The 20,909-nt window shown below is 42.3% G+C and overlaps 2 protein-coding genes across 2 annotated transcripts; one reads left to right on the top strand and one right to left on the bottom strand.

Moving 5' to 3' along the window:
• Nucleotides 1-2,019: 2,019 nt before the first annotated feature.
• coq6 (coenzyme Q6 monooxygenase) lies at nt 2,020-14,806 on the bottom strand. Its single transcript, XM_079528529.1, has 12 exons — nt 14,427-14,806; nt 13,824-13,958; nt 12,412-12,470; nt 9,310-9,436; nt 7,954-8,084; nt 7,744-7,851; nt 7,440-7,502; nt 7,241-7,348; nt 4,591-4,793; nt 3,718-3,833; nt 3,131-3,297; nt 2,020-2,139 (listed from the first exon to the last, which is right to left on the bottom strand). Exons 1-12 carry the CDS (start codon nt 14,617-14,619, stop codon nt 2,110-2,112), a joined length of 1,440 nt encoding a protein of 479 aa, XP_079384655.1. The 5' UTR covers nt 14,620-14,806; the 3' UTR covers nt 2,020-2,109.
• Nucleotides 14,807-15,116: 310 nt separating this feature from the next.
• Nucleotides 15,117-20,909, top strand: fam161b (FAM161 centrosomal protein B). The gene is made up of 9 exons (XM_079527869.1): nt 15,117-15,234; nt 15,630-15,875; nt 15,974-16,452; nt 17,141-17,475; nt 19,205-19,329; nt 19,477-19,644; nt 20,002-20,101; nt 20,179-20,354; nt 20,623-20,909. Exons 2-9 carry the CDS (start codon nt 15,661-15,663, stop codon nt 20,705-20,707), a joined length of 1,683 nt encoding a protein of 560 aa, XP_079383995.1. The 5' UTR covers nt 15,117-15,234; nt 15,630-15,660; the 3' UTR covers nt 20,708-20,909.

The raw sequence follows: 20,909 nt of genomic DNA on the forward strand, positions 1-20,909 counted from the left end.
GTTGCAGTGGCGTGCACAGATAGACACTAGGGGGTGCTAGAGCACTTTTGGCAATGCCCTTTTGGCAATGTGCCCTTTTGAAAAAAAAAAAAGATTTAGATTTTTCAAAAATAGCAGACCTACAAGCTCGTAGCGCGCCTATGAGCTTGTAGATCTGCTATTTTTCAATAGCTAAAGCATAACATAATGCTAACACCAAAAGGGGTTCCCGCCCAAAATAGATTAAGGCAACCGGCCGGTTCCACGCGCTGCACAAGGTGCCCTTTTTTAACTTGAGCACCTGCCCCTCTAAATGTCTGTGCACGCCACTGAAATGAATACTGTTGTATGTATGACGTATGTCTGTGTTTGAAAGTTCAGCCTTGAATATTTGTTTTGTCTACAGTGGAGCAGTTCCTACATATCAAACAGGGAGGCCAAATTGTAGTGCCCCAAGTCTAAACTATATGTTAGTATAGCAATGGAGGAGCATATCATCAAGGCTAGCTAGAGTGTATCTCAACACCATTTACAGACATATACAGTACATGAAAAACAAACAAGAAAGGTCACGGTAATTAGGCAAAAAAAAGGAAGAAATAATCCATGACTGCTTGATCTCTTTGTGTTTATCCAAGCCACAAATAACACAAAAAAGGGTTTGTTGCATTTTCTCTTGTGAACTGTACAAATATTTAAATAACTGCAAGATTGCCTCATTATACAGTATTTTAATAATCTTTATATTATTTAATATAGCCATTGAACATTTCTGTGTAACTGCTCTTCAAGCGATGCCTTTGCTGTCCTTTTAGTATTCAACATGTACAATAACTACTGCTGTATATAATATCCCAATGTAAACTTGTATAAGTGAAGTACTTTGACAAAAATCTGCTTTGACATTGAATGCTGCCGCTGCACATTTGCTCAGAAATGCCTCTATTTTCATCAGTTGAATCACCTGATGATGTACTTGTATGTAAATTAAAACATTTGTAAAACTTTGTAAGTGAAATACACATATGCTGTACATTTTAATAAAAATATTTAAACATATTCTTTCTGCAAATTCATACTTGTATAATAATAATCCAACTGGATACATTATTTTAGGCATTAATCCATCTAGACCTGGAACACCTACCTACAGCCTGGAACACCTCTGTGTTACATTAGCTGTTTCATTTCATTTATATAGGAACATATCGTTGTTGTCGGGCAGAAACCACTTATCTCCAAATTCTAACTTTCTTTCTTTTGGTAAATGAATGCCCTAATTGGTCATACTACAACGTCACACAAAAGTATGAAAAGTAGCAGATATACAAGCTCGAAAAGCATTGCACAGTGATGCATTGTAGATCTGCTACTTTTACCATTTTATCTATGCAGGGTTATTAGTCTGGCCATGCCAGGAAAAAGGTTTCCATCCGACAAGAGACGATATATATATATATATATTATTTATTTTTTTCCCAGAAAACGTTGGGAAAATCAGGATTTAGAAGGTTTATTTAGAATTGGCCTCAGGTCTAAATGGGTTAATAACAATAGCCTCAGGCCTTACAGAACATGTACAAAAATATAGATATGCCTGACAGCATATCTTTACACCACTTTTCTATTTCTGAACACTTGATTTATGACTATAACATAACTATTACAGAATAGCAGCATGCACAATCCATCATTAAATGTCTCTAAAAGTGTCTTGTGTTTTAGCATATGAGGCTTTAGCCCTGATGATATATTACATGAATTATCCTAGGGCAATTAAGAGAAACTGAGTGAAATATGAAGCATAACATATCAATTTTGGGTGCCTCTTACGTCTACATCATATTTAATATGTGCTCAGGGCTGTCATAGAGCATGTCAACCTCAATGTTCAATGTCACGAAAGGATGTGGGTGTGGATTTCTTTTTTTTTTACACCAAAGACCACTTCTAAGAATAGATTAACGTTTACCATTAGATGGTTCCAAAAACAGGCCTTTGTCCTTGGTTTCTCAAGTTACAGCAATACACACATATAGAAAAGAGTAAAATAAAACTTTATTAATTTACACTTTTACATTCCATTCACAAAGTCCAGTCAAACCTCCACTGCAGGACAAATGTCACCTGTCACTTGCTTGCAAATGCCATGATCTGCTCCTGCAAGAAGCAAAAGAGAACAGGATCAACTACACCATCACTGCACCCGCCTCATCATGCTTAGTAACGGTATGTTAGATCTGAGTGCTACTACAAACCTCTATACGAGACCTGTAAACCGGGAAACTCTTGACATTTAATATGGAAAAAATGTCACGTTAAACTCCGTGCCTTTAGGGTGAAATGTCTTTACAGTCACTTTGGTCTGAATCACTTAGTAGGAAATAAAGCCATTTCACTTACTGGTCTGTAATAAAAGTGGTGTGAAAACACAACCCAACACCGCTGTCCGCTGCTGCCCCAGGGCCTGCCCTGCACCCCACCCACACGCTGTCCGCTGCTGCCCCAGGGCCTGCCCTGCACCCCACCCACATACCGCTGTCCGCTGCTGCCCCAGGGCCTGCCCTGCACCCCACCCACACGCTGTCCGCTGCTGCCCCAGGGCCTGCCCTGCACCCCACCCACATACCGCTGTCCGCTGCTGCCCCAGGGCCTGCCCTGCACCCCACCCACACACCGCTGCTGCCCCAGGGCCTGCCCTGCACCCCACCCACACACCGCTGCTGCCCCAGGGCCTGCCCTGCACCCCACCCACACACTTTCAGTAACACTACATTTGGGGCTAAACTTAGATGCCATAGTAGTAGGTTCAGAAGCATGGAAATTATAGGCACGGCTGAAGTTAAGCCCCATGTAATCAGAAGAGGGGGCGGAGCAGGATGGAGTCACGTTGGAGGCGGGGCTTACATCAGACAGGTGGATGAACGTTCCTCCTGAGTGACACTGAGATTAAGACTTGATTTACACTACGCATGCTTGTGCAATGTGCATACTGTGTGCTATTTTCGGTGCGCGACACCCACACACAAGTATAAATCGGGCTTAGGTTGACTGGCGAAGAGGCTTCCCCAAGGGGACACAAGGTTTCCCAAGTGACGTAATATACAGTATAGTATATATACACACACAGGTGATGAGGAGAGAGGCTTACTTTTAGCGGAGGAAGCATGTTCGTGGCCTGCAAACCAAAGGTCCGTAGGAGGACCATAGGAGCAGCATTAGTGGAGTAAAGATGTTTCATAAGGTCAATGGCAGCCATCATGGGGAGGTTGTGCCGCTGGCGTTCAGTTTCATATTCCAACAGGTGATGCATGGCTCCTATACAAACACAATCACAGCCTTTATGAGCTGAAGTGTTTGATCTTGCACTGTGTTAAGCCATGTGCATGGCCTTCATGTGTTTTCTGCATTAAGTCAATATACACTGGAGCTATTTTGACTTCAAAACAGACCAATCAACAGAGAAAAGAAGGGAAGAAAAAGGAAAAAGAAATACATAATCACATAACAGGATTTTCATTTTTCTTTTCTTCTTTTTTTTTTTTACTGAATGCGACGTGCATGCAGTTCTTTGGTGGATTGGGGAGAAAAACATCAAATAAACTCTAGAGGAAAAGCTGATTCTTTTTATAATGCAAGGTCAACAGTGTGCATTCAAGCTGGGGCCATGGTAAAGAGCTTAGGAGAAACCACTGGCTAGGGCTGCAGAACTTGTGTCTGTTTAGGGCTCTCACTGACCCAGGTCTTTCCCGTTAAAGGCCGCCTGGCTCAGGATCCGCGTGAGGCAAGCCACATCCCCAAAACCCAGGTTGGCTCCCTGGCCGGCTAGGGGGTGCACACGGTGCGCTGCATCCCTGCAAACACAAACAAATCCCTTACTATGCAAATACAGGCAACACATTTTTCTCTAGTCTATGCGGCATAGGATCAAAGCCGTGTCCAATTGAAGCATTTTACATTCAGTGAACTAAAATAAGCTAATATTTAACAAACTAGTAGAACAACGAACACAAAGTGCTTTGCATACTGTATATTCACAAACATTTTCTTTCACAAGTGCATGAAACAAAGTAAGTAGTAACTATTGGGATGAAATGTATGTATAAAAAGGATACATTCATAGAAAAGTATGTTCGTTATGAAGATGCTTTTAATTTTTTATTTAGGAGCCCTAAATGATAACATGGTAATAGTATCTAAAAGCATTCATTGGGTGCTCCAGCCATGTAGGTAGCTTGTGAACACGGATGTAGGGCGCTTATGTGACTTATTTTATAATCTATGTATGGTTTGAGGACAGAACTGAATGTTTTAGAAAAATGGAAATGCATATATTAAGTTAATATTCCGATGTTGACATGTGTCATACTGAAAATGGAATTCACAAATAGTTAATAGAGGTAGTTACACATCACTGTTTGCACACAACATGAGGGAGTTATTGTTTCAACAATGAGTGAGTGAGTGAGTGAGTGAGTGACTGACTGACTGACTCAGTGTCATTGACTAAACTGGTCTCTATTGTTTGTCAGAAAGGTTCCAACAGTCCTGTGTGTCAATGTCCTCTAAATCTGAGTCAGTGGCACAATCCTCTCTGTTTTAGTGTCTTACCCAATGAGCACCACCCGGTGCCTTATATATTCTGTTGCATGGCCCATGCCCAGGGGGAACATGAGCCGACTCTTTGGGCCAATGCCGGACACACTGGGGGGAAGCTGGCGCGTTGAGCCGGCAGATGGCATCAGGATCGACAATGCGTTGCGGAACAGGGAACCAGCTGTCTCCATCAACTCAGACTGGTTGTCATTACTCCACTGTCAAAGAAGTAAACAGAGAAGCATCACAGTTGACAAAAATAGGATTAATAAATTGATGTCTGAAGTCCTCGCCTTAGGCAGGAACCTGCTGATTTTGCCTTTGTGGTCAGAGCTCCTTCACACACACACACACACACACACACACACACACACACACACACACACACACACACACACACACACACACACACACACACACACACACACACACACACACACACACACACACACACACACACACACACACACACACACACACACACACACACACACACACACACACACACACACACACACACACACACACACACCAAGCTTTTTAATGACATGCAATATTTATTGTATTACTGTACTGTATTTCTCTGTAGTTAATTGTTTTTGAAAAGTGTAATGTTTTTTTTTATTGTCTTTTACAGTACACACATTAACATGTGTTGGCCTGTAGCTTCCCCATTGAGGATTAATACAACTGTTACTCTATCAATCAATGAATTAATCTAGAATGACAGATAGGGAGCAGAATATAGAGAAAATGAAGACAGCAGTACACAACAAAGAAATTAGCTGACAAAGGGGCAATTCTGAAGCACAGGCCGGCGAGAGTCTGTTTCCTCCTCCCTAACCAACTGGTTTGGCAGGGCTTTGAGAGCTGGTCTAATTAAAAGAAGACGCTGGCCAGGCCATGCAGTTGAATTAACTCCATTTGAAAAACATTCCATGCAGTAATGGTCGACACTGGCAGACCACAGGTTTAATTAGCAAACCAGGTCTGACACCAAGCATGAGTCAACCGTGGTGACCCCAGCCATCGGCAAGGCCAGTAAAAATAGCCAGCTTGGGAAAAAGGAGTTTCTCCAAAGACAAAAATGGAAAGGTAAGCTATATAATGTTCACCGTTAAACATTAGCGCAATGGAATGAAAGTGCTAGAGGGGGTGTTGGAAAGGAGGGTGAGGGCACAGGTTGAGGTGGATGAGATGCAGTTTGGCTTCATGCCCGGTAAAGGTACGACAGATGCAATCTTTGCCACTCGACAGATGCAAGAGAAACACCAAGAGGAGAGGAAGAGGTTGTACTATGCTTTTTCTGACCTAGAAAAAGCTTTCGATAGGGTGCCAAGAGCGGTGGTGAGGTGGGCCCTAAGGAAGTCTGGAGTGGAAGAGGGACTGGTCAAGGTAGTGATGACTCTTTACAGCAGAGCATGCACAGTAGTCAGGACAGGAAACGGAGACAGTGATGGCTTCGAAGTGAGGGTGGGTGTGCATCAGGGATCAGTACTCGGTACATTACTGTTTGCTATTGTGATGGATGTGGTATCGAGGGATGTTAGGGGTGGACTACCATGGGAACTGCTTTATGCGGATGACCTGAGAAGACCTAGCAAGGAGGCTAGCAGCCTAAAAGACATGCCTGGAAGTGAAAGGGATGAAGGTGAATGCAGAGAAGTCAAAGGTCATGGTTGGTGGTGCTGGCCTGGGAGTGATACCGCAGTCAGGAGCTTGGCCATGTGGAGTCTGTGGGAAGAGAGTACAAGCTAACTCTCTCCAGTGCCGGGGCTGTAAGAAATGGTTCTATCGGAGATGCAGTGGCGTAAGAGGCAGCCTGCAAGTGGCAAGTGAGACATTCCAGTGCAAGCGGTGCAGGGGAGACATCGTACAAGTAGATGCAGCCGAGCAAGAGGGGCTTGTAGTGGACGGGAGACGTATGCTGTGGTGGACAGTTTCTGTTACCTAGGGGACATGCTGAATGCTGATGGGGGGGTGGACATAGCAGTGACCACAAGGGTGCAAAGTGGTTGGAAAACGTTCAGGGAACTCATGAATCAATCTTTTAATATTGAAATGAATTGTTATCCATGCATGCGACCTGGATAGTCCTTTGTGCCAGTAGCCACCAGGCTCCAAAACCAAGCCTGATCCCCATATGTTGATCTGATCTGTTCTATTATTGAATGAAGGACTCCTACTTGACTCTGGCACTACTGGGATGTACACTACTGAACCATGACAGGTGTCTGTTAACTGCTGTAACTGTTTAATTGCTGATAGACTATACTACTGTATACTCATATTCACTGTTTAGACAGTTTATATTATCCAGACCGTCACTGTTGTATGCTACTGTACTGACACTGTACACATATCACTATCTCAGTGATTTTTCACCACAAATAAAGGCATCAAAATGTACAGATGAGAAATCAACTAGCCTACTATACAGTAACAGTATGAATGGTTTTGATGCTGCTGTATAATGTAATTGTATAATATAGTAATGTATTTGTCATGCCCCCGGTATGTAAAGACCTTTACCAGTACGTACCCGGTGTTTCACGCTTACTGCTATTGCTGCCATGACACATGAATTTCCCCATTGGGGTCTATCTTATCTTTGCATCATCATATAAAGCAGTTTAGTGTTGCTGATGGTAGAAACAGGCCTTACGAAGGCAGAGTTGATAGCATCCACAAAGCTCTCTTCGTCCAGCTCCAGCAGTTCTTCTGCGTGTTGGTGGCTGGTAGACCACACCAGAGAGCTGTGTGTGTCCGACAACTGCAAGAATGCACAGGAGACGCTCGTCAAAATACGTCCTCAGGTACAGGAATGGATTCTAGACAACTACTAAACATGGGTTGCAATTTACCGGTAGCATTGCTATGGGTCCCGTTGGGAGGAATCTCTGCCATGCAACAACGTTCTCTGTGGGCTGATAAAACACATACGGTTAACATGAATTAAAACAATAATCATAATTACCATATATAAATATATGGTAGGCAAATTGCTTTTAAATAGCTTTTAACCACTTTCACAGACCGCAATGCTTCATTATAGGCATTATATTTCAAAAATAGCTTGTAGATTCTTTATTTTAGTGTTTGAACTTTGAACAGGGCAAAACAAGTGGAAAAACAGTATGTGCTTTCTCCATCCATCCATCTACTGACCTCTGATAGGTGTAGCACAGCCACAACAGCAGACTGGTCATAATTCCACTTTACAGTGGGAATCCCAGACTCTCGTCTCACCATTGAGGTTGGTCCATCAGCACCGACCTGAAAGATGCACAGCTCAGGTATAGAATAATGCTCACTCAGAATTAACGGTCACTTCTGAATCTTTCAATGAGGAAATCTAGATGAAAAACTTAAACTGACCAGAAGCTTGGCTTGAAGCGTTTCTCCGCCGGCCAACGTCAACTGGACCCAAGGGATGGAGTCAGCCACCTGGCAGGACATCGGCCAAACGTAATTCACCACCTTGGACTTGTACTTGACCTCCACGTTATCTGACCATGAAGATAGAAGTGGTTACTTTGGATGAAGCGTATTCTCTAAAGTCTAAATAGAATGACCTTGGCTCAACTGATGCAACTCTTCTTCTCATAACAAAAGAAATACAACGTGGTCCTGTTCATTATACCAAAGTGACACACTAATCAGGGGTTTGCTACTTTCTTTGTCCAACTAAAGGAGGGAAAAAGTAAGATTTGGCTGTGATCTACGCAGTGCAAGATCTATAAACCACCTCATAAAACTCCACTGGCTTTCCTCACTGGCATACAGTAGACGAGTTCACATTTGACAACCTTCTTAATGGGCTCGGCTTGCCACATTGCATTGCCTAATAGTGTTTATCTACAAGCAGACCACGCCACGCCACACTCTGCCAGCATGTTGGGTGTTGCACTAAAACTCCCCGGCCCGTATTCCTAAAATATCAGGAGCGGTCCAGTCTCTCTAAACATGAAAGGATCCTGAATTACACTGGCTCTTGCCGACTTGGATTAAGGCCCGTCCGCAGGTCGACTACTGGTTCCCGAACACAAGTGTCAAATATTGTCTTGCAATGATTGGAGAGAGCCGAGTTACAAGACGCCCAGCTGGCGCAGAGCACGCTTTTCATGTACTGACTTGTCTACACCATGGCCAGAATGGTGATACACATGAGACAAACGTGCAGTGACCACACATCTGTTACACTTTGCATCTGCGACATGTGGAGAAGTTCTGTTTATAAATATGCCGGCTTACTGTCAAGCCCATGGCAGAGATACTTTTTCATTTGTGAACCTCACAAAAGCCATTCTGATGCCAACAAAAAAAGAAGAAAAACAATGCTATACACACTGTCAGCACTTTAAGGCCCTAAGAGGTGGCAGAGACTAGAGCACATGGCAGATTTAAATAGGTCACTGGACCACTGCACGTGTCTTCAGTTGGTGCCGGCCGCTGGGGCTCTGGCCTGGAGGAAATGTGGCGCTTGATTGAAATAGCAGGAAAAACACGGATGGATCCAAGAGCTGAACTAGTCGTTTAAAAACAGACACTGGGAAAAGTACAAATAAACAAATCCCATGGGCAGGATGGAACAAATGTGGTGTTATTAGCAGCCAGACCCAGCATCCATTAACAGGATGGCACAAGAATCAAGAGGTCTTGTGTGTGTGTGTATCACCAGTAGCACACAGCAGGGCTTTAAGCTGAAAACACAGACGACATGTGCTTCCTTACCAGAGAGACTGTCCAGCTGTTTGGTGAGGGCAGCCACAATGATGTCGTTCTCCACAATGTATGCCATCTCGTCCTGCAGGTTGTCCTTATCGAATGTAATCAGGGCATCAGAGCAGGCATCCCAAACCTAAATGAGAGGCCAATTATCCCTGTGGTCTACAACTCTATCCTTAAATGCACCCCTTTTCCCTAAATATAGCCAGCGCAAGGAGCACGGCTTCATAGAACTGAACACATCAAAGTTGTTTAGCCACGGTCAGGGGTTGTCTGCTCCTCAAGCTGACCTTTGAAGTTCGGTGAAACAGGGTGAAATGGGAATTTCGTTGCCACATTTTCTTGGAGAAACAAATGATGAAAGATGAAAGATTTTAAACGGATCAACGTTTCTTTCCTGCTGCAGTGTTTGTAAATATCAGTAGCCGACAGGAAATACGTACATGGACTCAAGTTGTTCTCTAGCGATGCAATTTCACTGATACAGTCTATAATACGTAAAATAAAACCTTTACATTTGTAAACCATCACCATCGTTACCCCCTGCTAATGAGTTTGGGTAGTATGTTTGAGATGCCCATGTAAAACTTTTTTACTTATTGTCTTTTTCATCACTCTAAAGCCATTTCATTCCAAATTTGGCTGAAGTAATAATTATTATTATTGTTTTATTATACTTCACTTTGAACCACTTAAACCTGGGGGGGGGGGGGGGGGGGGGGGGGGGAGCGGGGCCTGCCTATAGGGCCGCAGGGATCTATCCTTGGCCCACTCCTTTTTCCCTCTACACCAAATCCCTTTACCGAAAATAGCTCGTTACAAGCTAACGATGCTCACATTGGGATGCATTGTGAGCTTGTAAATCTATTTTCATCGACGGTTTGCATATTATGACATTCCCAGAATAGGGACCGCTTGGCTTCAAGTGGTTAAGGTCTATAATACACATTTCTGAAGATGACTCAGTCTGCATGTCAATATTTACTCACAGGGGGTTAGTTTCCCTAACATTAACACCACTAACATCACCACAATCACCCCCTATAGAATGAGCACTAGAAAAAGTTGTAGTTATAGGCTATACTGTAATTTCATTCTCTAAGGCATCATTTAAGTTAAACACAAAGACGTGAAAGTGTTTGTGCACGATTAATCCTTTCTTGGGCCGTAACCATGGCGACAGACCCTATCATTCAGTAGTAATATGCTGCTGTGCTTTTTTTCTCCCAAGTTGCCATAAAGTGGGGGGATATGCCCTGCAGCAAACCGCTAATGGCACTGTGGTATGCAACTTGTGATAAGCGGTTGGGAAGAAAAGATTTAGTGAAACCAACCCCAAAATTATTTGCCTTTTTTTTTTTTAAAACCTGCACAGTTAAAAGATATGACTTTTAAAAAGAACAAGGTCACGAGGTCCCTTGAGAGATTTAAACGCCGTGCACAGCCTTGCAAAATTGCGACGTGGGAAAAAAACAAAAACCTAATGACCAAATGTCATTCTCCCTCATGTAGCCTTTCCAAACCATCATGCTCAGGGGACAATTAAGTGGGAAGAGTATTTTGTTGGGTGGAAGGGATCTTATTTAGAGCTGACCTCAGTGCATTCCGCTACTACAGTATGGCTGAGATTCACGAGCCGAGACAAACAAGCCGAAACAGCGGCAGAGCAGCGAAGGTATTATGGGAGAGGTATATCACCATAATCACCATAGAGCCCTTCATGATGACATCCTCCTAGGCCCTGAGAGAAACCCTGTGGTTAAGTTTTTGGTACACACTGACCACATCTTACGGGAGGGACGGAGCCTGCAGCCGCAGCTGTAAAATGGGTTCACTTTGCTGCAGACAACCACTCTTCTACTAATCTTTCATCTCAGTCCCGTTTTTCACATGAATCTTCATAATTAGAAGACACAGGGAATGAGCACCCATTTGAAAACGTCAAGAGGATTTATTCTTCATAACGAACATGACTTTAATAAATAAACACTGATGCTGCGGCCAGTACTCCCAGTATGCCAGGGCAACTGGGGGTTCTGTTTTTAAATCTACCTCGTGCCCTTTGGGGTTTTGCGGCACACTGGAATCCGCAAGGCCCTGTACATGCATAAATTACACAGGAGAACAGAAGAAAATGTATGCTAGTCGACGCCACTGTGTGTACAACTTAACTCAGAGCCAACAATTAAATGCAGCCCCAGAGAAATGGTACAGTGCTGCTTGTTCACTATAGTAGAGGAGTGAGTGAAGGTTAACCGCCGATCCAAAACCCTCCTCCTGCAGTGCTCATTTGTTAAGGCGTGTTGATTTATGGAGGACAAAAATATGTCTGTGGCAGCATTAAATCTGACAGAGTGCAAGAGTAAGGACAAAGACGCTGCTTTGCATGACAAGGAAGAGGATTTCTGGAACATTCCTTTGTAGAATATGTTAACCACTTTCGACCTGGTGTCATCAACTCATATTGTGCTTGTGTCATTATTATTGGTGAATTATTCAAAAGGATTTTCACAAATTTCCAAATGTTTTCTATCCTTTTTTTTTAAAGGGGAGGCGTCCAAAGGCGTCCTGTGGCATGGAATGAGTTATAATCTCTTTTTGCATGCATCTATCATGCAAAAAGAGATTTTTTATTTACACTTTTGTTTTGTACAGCACTTTAAACTATGAATTTATGAAATAATTTTTTGCATTCTTAAACCTTAGTATGGACATTACTTTTACTCGATATCAGCGTGCTAACTTATGCACCTGATTGACAAGAGCGCAAACTATTTCCTTATTTTCTTTACAGTTTTGATTGAAAACTTTATTAGTCAGAAATGTAAACACCACGTGGTACAGTCAGATATGAAGGCTAAAAGGATAACACAAAAAAGTTGATCATCTGATGAATAAAATATACATTAATATTCATAAAATATAATTATAATTTTTATAATAAACGGTAAAGGTATGAATAAAAGGCAATCATTTTCTTAGTTACTTTTTTTTAGCCTTTGTTTTGTTACCTAAATCATGTTAGATCATGACACACCAGTATAGTGTCAAGGTCAATTTCCCACTGCGTTACACCAGGTGCCAAAAAACACAAAAAAGGTACAGTACCTGCATTTTCTGATAGGCCTTGCACCTCATGTTTGTGACATGATCCCATGCTCCAATACCTGTATGGGCGAGGACAGTGTTTTAGATATAAAATATTACCTGTCAAATTTGTAAACAAAAGTTTGAGTTGGGTGAATTTCAGCACAGGTCCGTGTAATTTGGCATCTGACATGCTTTATCTTAATTGGGCAAAACATTTTTATTTTGGGCTACATTTGGCTATCCTGAATCATTACAGTATGTTCAGGGCGAGTCGGTCCTGGTTGGGACATAATTTTGACAGATCAGGCCCAATGAACACACAGTAAAAGTCTGTGTGAGATTTGTCCATCAAAGCAGTTTGTTTGATTCCCCGTCCGACTAATGTCTTTGTTGGGGTGTGTGTTCAACTGTAAAAGGCTGACAAGAAATTTGTGAAAGCCTGGTTACCCGGGCCTGCATTCAGTGATGCATGATGGCATATTGTAGCCGGTCATGTTTGTTTGTTTTATATAGCAGGTTAATTTGAGAATGGATTGGCAGATTGTCGTGAACCTAGGAGGGAATGGTCAGTACGCTGTGACAAACAGGTGATTTATTTCTCTGTCAATTTGGTCAAAGGTCAAGGGCACAATAACGGTCAAGGTCTGGACAGTTACTGTTAAATTATCAATTGTAGTCTGATATAAATGTAGTGTTTTGGAAGCTGGATCAGTTTAATTAAAAAAAGGCCAAGAGAAATCCAAGGAGACAGATTATATCATGGACACCTGAAGCCAGACATGATCCCTGCTAAGCCTCCGGTGACTCGACAGCTACTGATCCCTGTCCTACTTTGTAAGAACTATTTAAACGTTTGCCACAAATGAGATTCATTAACTAAGTGTCTCTTTAATTGCTAACACTCTGACAAGGGAAAGTTTCATTGGCCAAGTAGATATGGGCGTCAAGGCGCAGCAAAAGAAATGCTGCGTCGGCCAGAAAACCGAAAACGCTTGCCCCCACGGAAAGTGGTCTAAAAACCAGGAAGAGACTCCTGCCGCTCGCAGCATTTGGCATCTTCGTGATGCTACAGTGTGTGTGCACTGACATACAACCTGCAATTTGTACTAGGAATTTGAATTTGTCCTCCGAGACTTTAACCAATCCTAATTATTAAGCGCAGCAGTAGAGCAGCAGTTCCATGGAGCGGTTAGAAGTTTAGTGTCTTGTTCAAAGACACTCTCTGGCATAATGCCAGGAAAGGGGATTGTACATTCCATTCCAATTCCTAAGCAACCACTCTACCCCCTGCAGCCACTGCTGCTCAGAGCAAAGCAAACTAAACCATATTCATACAGTACTAGCTAACTACTAGCGGTACTACTGGGTATCCCACCATAAATAGTAATATTTATAAACATATTTATAAAGCACAAGTCTGTACACCGTACCACTGAGGAGGGTGGCGGAGCCGGGACTGATGGAACTAACTCTGGTGCTGTAGTTTTCAGGGACACTGTCCATCACTTTCTTGTTGCCTGCTTCGAGCAGTAAAATCTTCTTCCCCTCCAAATTGGGATCCATACCTGTCAACACAGTGACATAATGAGCAAATGGACGTGACCACAGACTTCAGCCATGTACATTGTTTTCTTTTAAACTTATCTTTCATTAAATATTGTGGTTTTATATGCGTCATACCATAGTTTAATTTAGACATACCTGTGGCTGGTGTCATGTCATGACAGTGATGACACTATGCTGTTGTTTTCCTCACATCATTTAATGATGATCATTAGTGGTTTATCTATTACCATGACAGTCGTGATAATAGATAAACAAATGAAGTGAGGAAAACAACAACACTCACCTATAGTTATTAGTTATGTTTAATCATTTTAATCATAATTGTTACTTAAATGTGTAAATAGGGGGCTGCAGAACCACAGGTACGTGAACATAATGGCAGTGTGGTTGCTGACTGGCAGGTTTATATTACAGCAAATTTGCAATCAGCCCTTCACTTGAAGCAAGGGCATCCATCAAGTACTTACCTAAACAACAAGCCATGGCGGACCCCACCATCCCTCCTCCGGATATAACAATATCATAAACATCACTCTGGTCATTATTCTGTGTGCTCAGACCCCGACTAATGATTTTTACATTAGATGAGTGCTTCGCCCCATTCATGTAACACCGGCTAAATCCATTTAAAGCCAGCGTCGCTTTTGCGAAACTATGCATTGTACTTTTTCCACTGTGCACTCACTGCACACCTCACTGGCTGTTCTCGATCCACTGTTCAACGATTCCCCTTGAAATGCGTCCGACTCCTTATTAATATGTATCAGTTATAATCCAGCCATGTTGTTGACATTCACATCACATGCATAAACGCGGCCCCGTTTTAAAGCTGGAGGAAATACTTCCTGTTGTCGTCCACTGGAATAAGGTACTTTTATTACCGTATATGATTTTCCTTTCAGGCACCAGGGCGTCTGCTTACGTCTGCCTTTAATTCGGACAAGGATGCTACCTTCCATATATTTACAAGGAAAAAAGTACCTCATTTCATCCAATGAGGAAAATAATGGCAGTGGCACCCAGGCCAGCAATACTCTATTTGTCCACATACAGCGCTAATGGCACCACTTACCCGACATTGCACAAACGAAAGAGAACTTTACATCTGGCACTTTAACTTATCGTATTAAGGGCTTAAGAAATGATTTTACAAGTTACAACGATATCGTCAAACACCATAACCGAGATAGGGTGGTTTGGAAATTCGAGTAGGATTCACGAAAGTGGAAAAAGTTAGAACGCAATGGACGATTTTTATTTACTTGTGCACTGCAGGTTTGTATAGGCTATTTATCACATTGGGAGTCAGTTTTGTGTTTGGTTTTGTTCATGCTATCTTGTCTTTTGTGTGTTTTACGAGTTTGTTTAAGTATGTATGGAAACTAGTACCATACATTTCCCCCGATAACACAATTCCTATCATTGTGAAAGTGTAGGCTTGCTTGGTTACCATGGTAACATATGTCAGGAACTCCAAACATGCGCTTCAAATTGTGGGAGGGGAATGATTAATAGGCTATTGATAAAGTTTCATTGCGCAATGTGCAGTACACAATGGAGAAATAATGGAGAAATAAAATATCTTGCATGCAGGCATGAACATGTTTTTTTAGGCTGTGTTTAATTATATTACATTTATATTGACCCTATTTTGTGTATTGATCTTCCAGTTCTGGCATTCAGAACTAAAATAAATACAGTATGTCAGACTTGGAAGCCTTGCTAGTGGATGGCCTTGGATCAGAAGCAGAACATACGTTTGAGAGCCGTCTCCAGGCCCTGAAGGATGCCCACAGGAAGCAGCTGCAGGAGGCAGAGAGGAGACAGAGAGAAGATCTGGACAGAAGGATTCAATTGAACTCTCTGCTCTCAACAGACATGAACGGAAAGCCCAGTAATGAAAGACATTCGATTAGGTATATTGTGCAGTTTTCCTCAATTATCCTTTGTGTTCATAATGTTCATGTCAAATCCGTTTTACACATAACTATTTTATCATTGTATTTCCATATAGTCATTCAGGCCCAGGCCGGTCCAGTTCTACACGTGTCCTGAACTCAGACAAGGAAACATCACAGCAGGTCACCAGACAATCAGAGAGGCACGTAAGGAAATCTCTGTCAAATGTCTCCCGAAAATGTGATAATAAGACAATACCAAAGCACGGCCCATCAAACGCACTGCTGGAGGACAAGGCAGAGTGTCAGAAGCAGTTCCATGCGGTTCCCGTCCCCAGCCATGTGAGTCTGCCCCTGTACGAAGACATGTTGCGTTTAAGAGAGGAGGAGAGGAAACATGGCCATGAGGAGAGGAGAAACTTCCTCCTCTCCTCACAAAAACCTTTCAGCTTCCTGGAGAGAGAGAAAGAAAAGGTAGACAAGTTAACTGAAATGTTAAATCAAACTGCACAAAATCACAAAAACAAAGCTGCTGTTGCAAGGAAGTCTCTTCCCAAAGAAACTGAGAAACCAGAAGACTCTGAACCTCTGAAAGGTGAGGTGTGTGTGTGTGTGTGTGTGTGTGTGTGTGTGTGTGTGTGTGTGTGTGTGTGTGTGTGTGTGTGTGTGTGTGTGTGTGTGTGCATCTGGCAATTCTGGCAGATGCCAGAAGGGCTGGGCAGTCTGGGGCCACAGCCGAGCTGAAACAAAGCGAAAAATTAATAAAAAAAAGACATAATGGTGTCTTTGAGCCGGTGAAGACCACAAATGCCAAGGCCGATTTTCTGTTCCAGTCGATTTTCTCTGTGTGTGTGTGTGTGTGTGTGTGTGTGTGTGTGTGTGTGTGTGTGTGTGTGTGTGTGTGTGTGTGTGTGTGTGTGTGTGTGTGTGTGTGTGTGCGTGCGTGCGTGCGTGCGTGCGTGCGTGCGTGCGTGCGTGCGTGCGTGCGTGCGTGCGTGCGTGCGTGCGTGCGTGCGTGCGTGCGTGCGTGCGTGCGTGCGTGCGTGCGTGCGTGCGTGCGTGCGTGCGTGCGTGCGTGCGTGCGTGCGTGCGTGCGTGCGTGCGAGAGAGAGAGAGAGAGAATGGAAAACATTTTGTATGAATTTAACATCTATCTAGCGTTATTTTAAATAAAATACAGTGTCACAGAATATGTTCTGTTAATATAATCAATACATACTGTACATTCTATCTACACCATACAGCTGACACTTCTTCCGTCTGAATGTGGTGTTTTTTTCTAGAGGAACTTTGCAGAAAGGTTCACACTCAGACAACGGCACAGGAGACCTTGAGAAACTGCAAAGCTCCTGTACAGAATAATAATTCCCCTGGGGACCCTGAACCTCGCAGTGCCCTGCGTACAAAAAAAGAGATGTTGGCCTTCCTGGATGAGAAGCCTAGTTTCCATCCAAAGATCAACCCTCTTGTCCCTGACTTCAGCAGGCTGCACAAGACCTTTCAGACCCATGCTATGAGAAGGACGGAGAGGAAAGATGCAACAAGGTGTAAACCATTCCAACTGCTAACCTCAACTCTCCCCTCGAGACAAAGTAGGATGAGCCCAGAAAACTCACAGGTAGACCATTATCCTTTAATTATAGGGATGGGAGTTATCGATTAAGTTTAGATCTGAGAATCTTAATTTCCCTCAATGTCTAACAAAAATCTACACTTTGCTGATACAGAAAGAATACAAAAGGCTATATATTCCTAAATCAAATATTTATTTGACCATTTGCGATACAGGGCCATTGGGCCAAGCAATGGCATCTTTGTATGAGGAATAAAATGAAATGAAAAGTGCACGGTCTTGTCTGTCAGGTGGGGGGGGGGGCCTTTTTTTCCGGCCCACATGTGCGTTCCTCGGCCGCGTGCACACGCAGACAGCACAGAAAACCACCCAATGATAGAACCGCATAATGTTCGATTAAGAATTAACCGTTTAAGTTTAATTGATTAATTTCTTAATGGTGATTAATCGATTAACATCCCTAATTATAACATATGTTTTGCTTTATTGAGATAGTAGAAAGATAGGAAAGTGAGGAAAGATCTCCAGATCTCAAGACAGAATTGAACCGTAAATCTTGTGATGAGTTCCGGTGAGCCTCTGGCATGGTGCAGACCCAGGATTTTGTTCAGTATTTCAAAGCTGCCAACAGAAGTTCAATAATTTTGGGATTTGCAAAGTTGTTAATGTTGACTTTATTTTCAAATTGAACAACATTTTCAGTTGGGTCACTTTTCAGACAAGATTTGCTAGTTGTAGTATATTTTCTATTTAGAAATGTTATACAAATAAATACCAGTTTCATACTCTACTCTACTAGTATAGAGCTTTTGGTAAAAACGAAATATTGTTGCCTGCAACCACAATAAATCTTCATATTCTGTCTTAGACTTGGAGGCAATGCTCATTGAAACTGCTCCTCCTCTACTATCTATCTCTATAATTTATATAAATCAGCCATTATTTAATTTTCAGAAGACAGACAGAGTTGAGAGACCCTCCACTGGTGCTGAGATCACAAGTTAAGAAAAAAACAAAATGACATGAAAGAGGAAATTAAATTACTAAATAAAAAACAAAGTCACAAAATCACATCTCATAGGAGCTCATCCATACATTTAAAAAAAAATAGGTGCAATTAAGGTTAACCAGAGTTGATATACAGTACCACTACCAGACTGAAAAAGTCCAAGGGGAACAAGGGAAAGGTGCTTGACCCCATAGATTATTCCAGGCACAGTGTGCGGGACACAACACTGAAAAGTCTTTCCGAGGTCTATGGAGACACACACAACCTCAAGCATTAGACAGTCCTGGGACTGTGTGGTAGGTTCAGTAGGCTCCAATATTCCAATGTGAAAGCGCATTTAAGTAGGGGGGTGAAATCCCGCTTTGTAAATAAATACCAATGCTGATCTCTTTAGATAGCAATGGAGGACACGCCAACCTTGTTTTTGAGGATGCAATGGTGGGTACTGTAACTATCGCCTGTTATAAATCTGCAAGCTGAGTGATAAACCGAATCTAATGGTTTTAAGTGTGGTAGAAAATTAATTTCTGTAAATGATGTCCCCGTAATCCAAAGCAGAAAGGAAAAGCGCCCTGATCAGTTAAGGATAGAAGGAACCATGCAGCCTCGGCAGCTTTTTAATTATATCTCTTTGCAAAGATGCAGTTTGTGAGTTCCTGTTGTTATCTATAATAAACATGGCCGATATCCATATCTGTAATAAGCTTTAAGCTGTAATGTAAGCTTTTTGTATTTAAACTTTGAAGTTATTTTCCTTTCCATTAGGAACCAGCATCGTTGTCCAGCTATTTAAAGAGAAGTCATTCTTTTGGGGGCTTAACCTCACTGTCCACTGACACACTTCCCACGTACATCACAGATGCTGCAAGACAGCGCTGCATGGCCATCAGGTGAATCTCACTGTGTTGGCAATATATATAATAAAATTGCAATCTATCTCAACCACATGAACCCTAGCATCCTTATTCTTGGCATGTCATTATAATAGGCAATGAGAACTGCGTGCATGTCTAAAATCCTTTTTTCCTCTTGTGCAGGAACTCCATGGAGCTGAGGGACAGTAAGAAACAAGAGAGTGAAGAGTGGATGAGAAGGTACCAAACGAGGTCTCAAGCCATGACAAAAGCAGTTGCCACCCGTGCACAAGTTATGGACCCACATAGCAGCTTGAAAGAGGTGTATCACGAAAAACTAAAACAGAATCGGTAAGTGCCGTAAGAAAGGCTGTGTTTAATATATTTTGCGAAGTGACATCTCAAACTTGATAAGAGATTGGGATATTCTATATCTGCAATATATTTATATATCTGCTGCTCAGTGTTGTATTTACTTGCACAAGAGACTGTGGGGCAGTATTATGCGTGTCTTAAGTACCAGGTCTTATTACTTAAACAGCGTTGACCACGCCTCCAGGTCTTAAGTTAAGTCATAAGACCTGGTACTTAAGACACGCATAATACTGCCCTGTGGTATTCTATATACCTGTTGTTGATATACACATGACAACAGCCACACACTTGTGCCACAGTGGTCTAATCTATAATCTTCTCTTTGACTGTCAGAGAGGCTGACCAACAAAGGATGAGAGATTATGAAAGAGAACTGTGTGACATGAAAACACGAGTCAGCGTACGCCCATTTCTGTTTGAACAGATGAAGCAGGTAAACACAATACGTTTAAATTGCATCAGAAAACGGTATCTTTCCCAGTTGCATTATTTTTTACCTCTTATTTCCAGAGAAAGGCCAAGGCCCATGCAGAGCAGACATACAGGAACAAACTGAAAGAAGCCGGGTTGAGTGAGCATTTTGTAGAAGCAAATGGCACTGTGGCTGAATTAACACAGATGACATCCATATCATCATCTGAGGATGAGAAAGATGAACACACCACTGAAAATAGCACTCAGATAAGGTATGCAACATGGGTATTTCTTCCATATAGCACTTGTCTTCGAGTTTTGTCCATACAATCATGTAATTCCACTGTATCTGGTGACCGTATGAATAGAACCGGTGCTGGAAAGCCAAAGCCTGCATGTGGTTTAGTCATAATGTTACATTACATAATGCTGTGATTCGGCCTCAGAACCTTTGGACGAGAAAAGGCAAAAAGTGTAGCCAAGTAAAAGTTTCATGTAATTACTATATAGGCATTTTCTAACCCAACATGTCTGATTTAGGGAAGAAAATGTAGACGACGGAGAGAAAATTGAAGAGGTAGAAGAAAAGAGCGTGAAATCCAACGGGTACAAAAAAACGAGATGATCAAAAAGTTCCAGGCGGCATGGATTGTCTTGTGGTCTTTCTGGTTGAGAAGAGTCCTGTCCTCAAAAATAATTCATGTCAAGGCTAACCATGTGCAAAGAGGCAGTTGATAGTTTCAGATGTGTAACTATGAATTATGAAATTGCAATGCATCTGCATTTTCAGACAAATGCTAACACAAAGTCTTAGGGCTGAGCAAATT

Source organism: Electrona antarctica (genome assembly GCF_951216825.1).
Source record: "Electrona antarctica genome assembly, chromosome: 18".
NCBI classification, from domain to species: Eukaryota; Metazoa; Chordata; class Actinopteri; order Myctophiformes; family Myctophidae; genus Electrona; species Electrona antarctica.

Coding starts and splice junctions, on each gene's coding strand:
- coq6 (XM_079528529.1), bottom strand. CDS start 14,619: ATGCATAGTTTCGCAAAAGCGACGCTGGCTTTAAATGGATTTAGCCGG. Junction 7,503..7,743: donor CTGTGCTACACCTATCAGAG/GTCAGTAGATGG, acceptor GTGTTTTATCAG/CCCACAGAGAACGTTGTTGC. Junction 2,140..3,130: donor ACATGCTTCCTCCGCTAAAA/GTAAGCCTCTCT, acceptor TGCTTCTTGCAG/GAGCAGATCATGGCATTTGC.
- fam161b (XM_079527869.1), top strand. CDS start 15,661: ATGTCAGACTTGGAAGCCTTGCTAGTGGATGGCCTTGGATCAGAAGCA. Junction 19,330..19,476: donor CAGCGCTGCATGGCCATCAG/GTGAATCTCACT, acceptor CCTCTTGTGCAG/GAACTCCATGGAGCTGAGGG. Junction 19,645..20,001: donor GAAAAACTAAAACAGAATCG/GTAAGTGCCGTA, acceptor TTTGACTGTCAG/AGAGGCTGACCAACAAAGGA.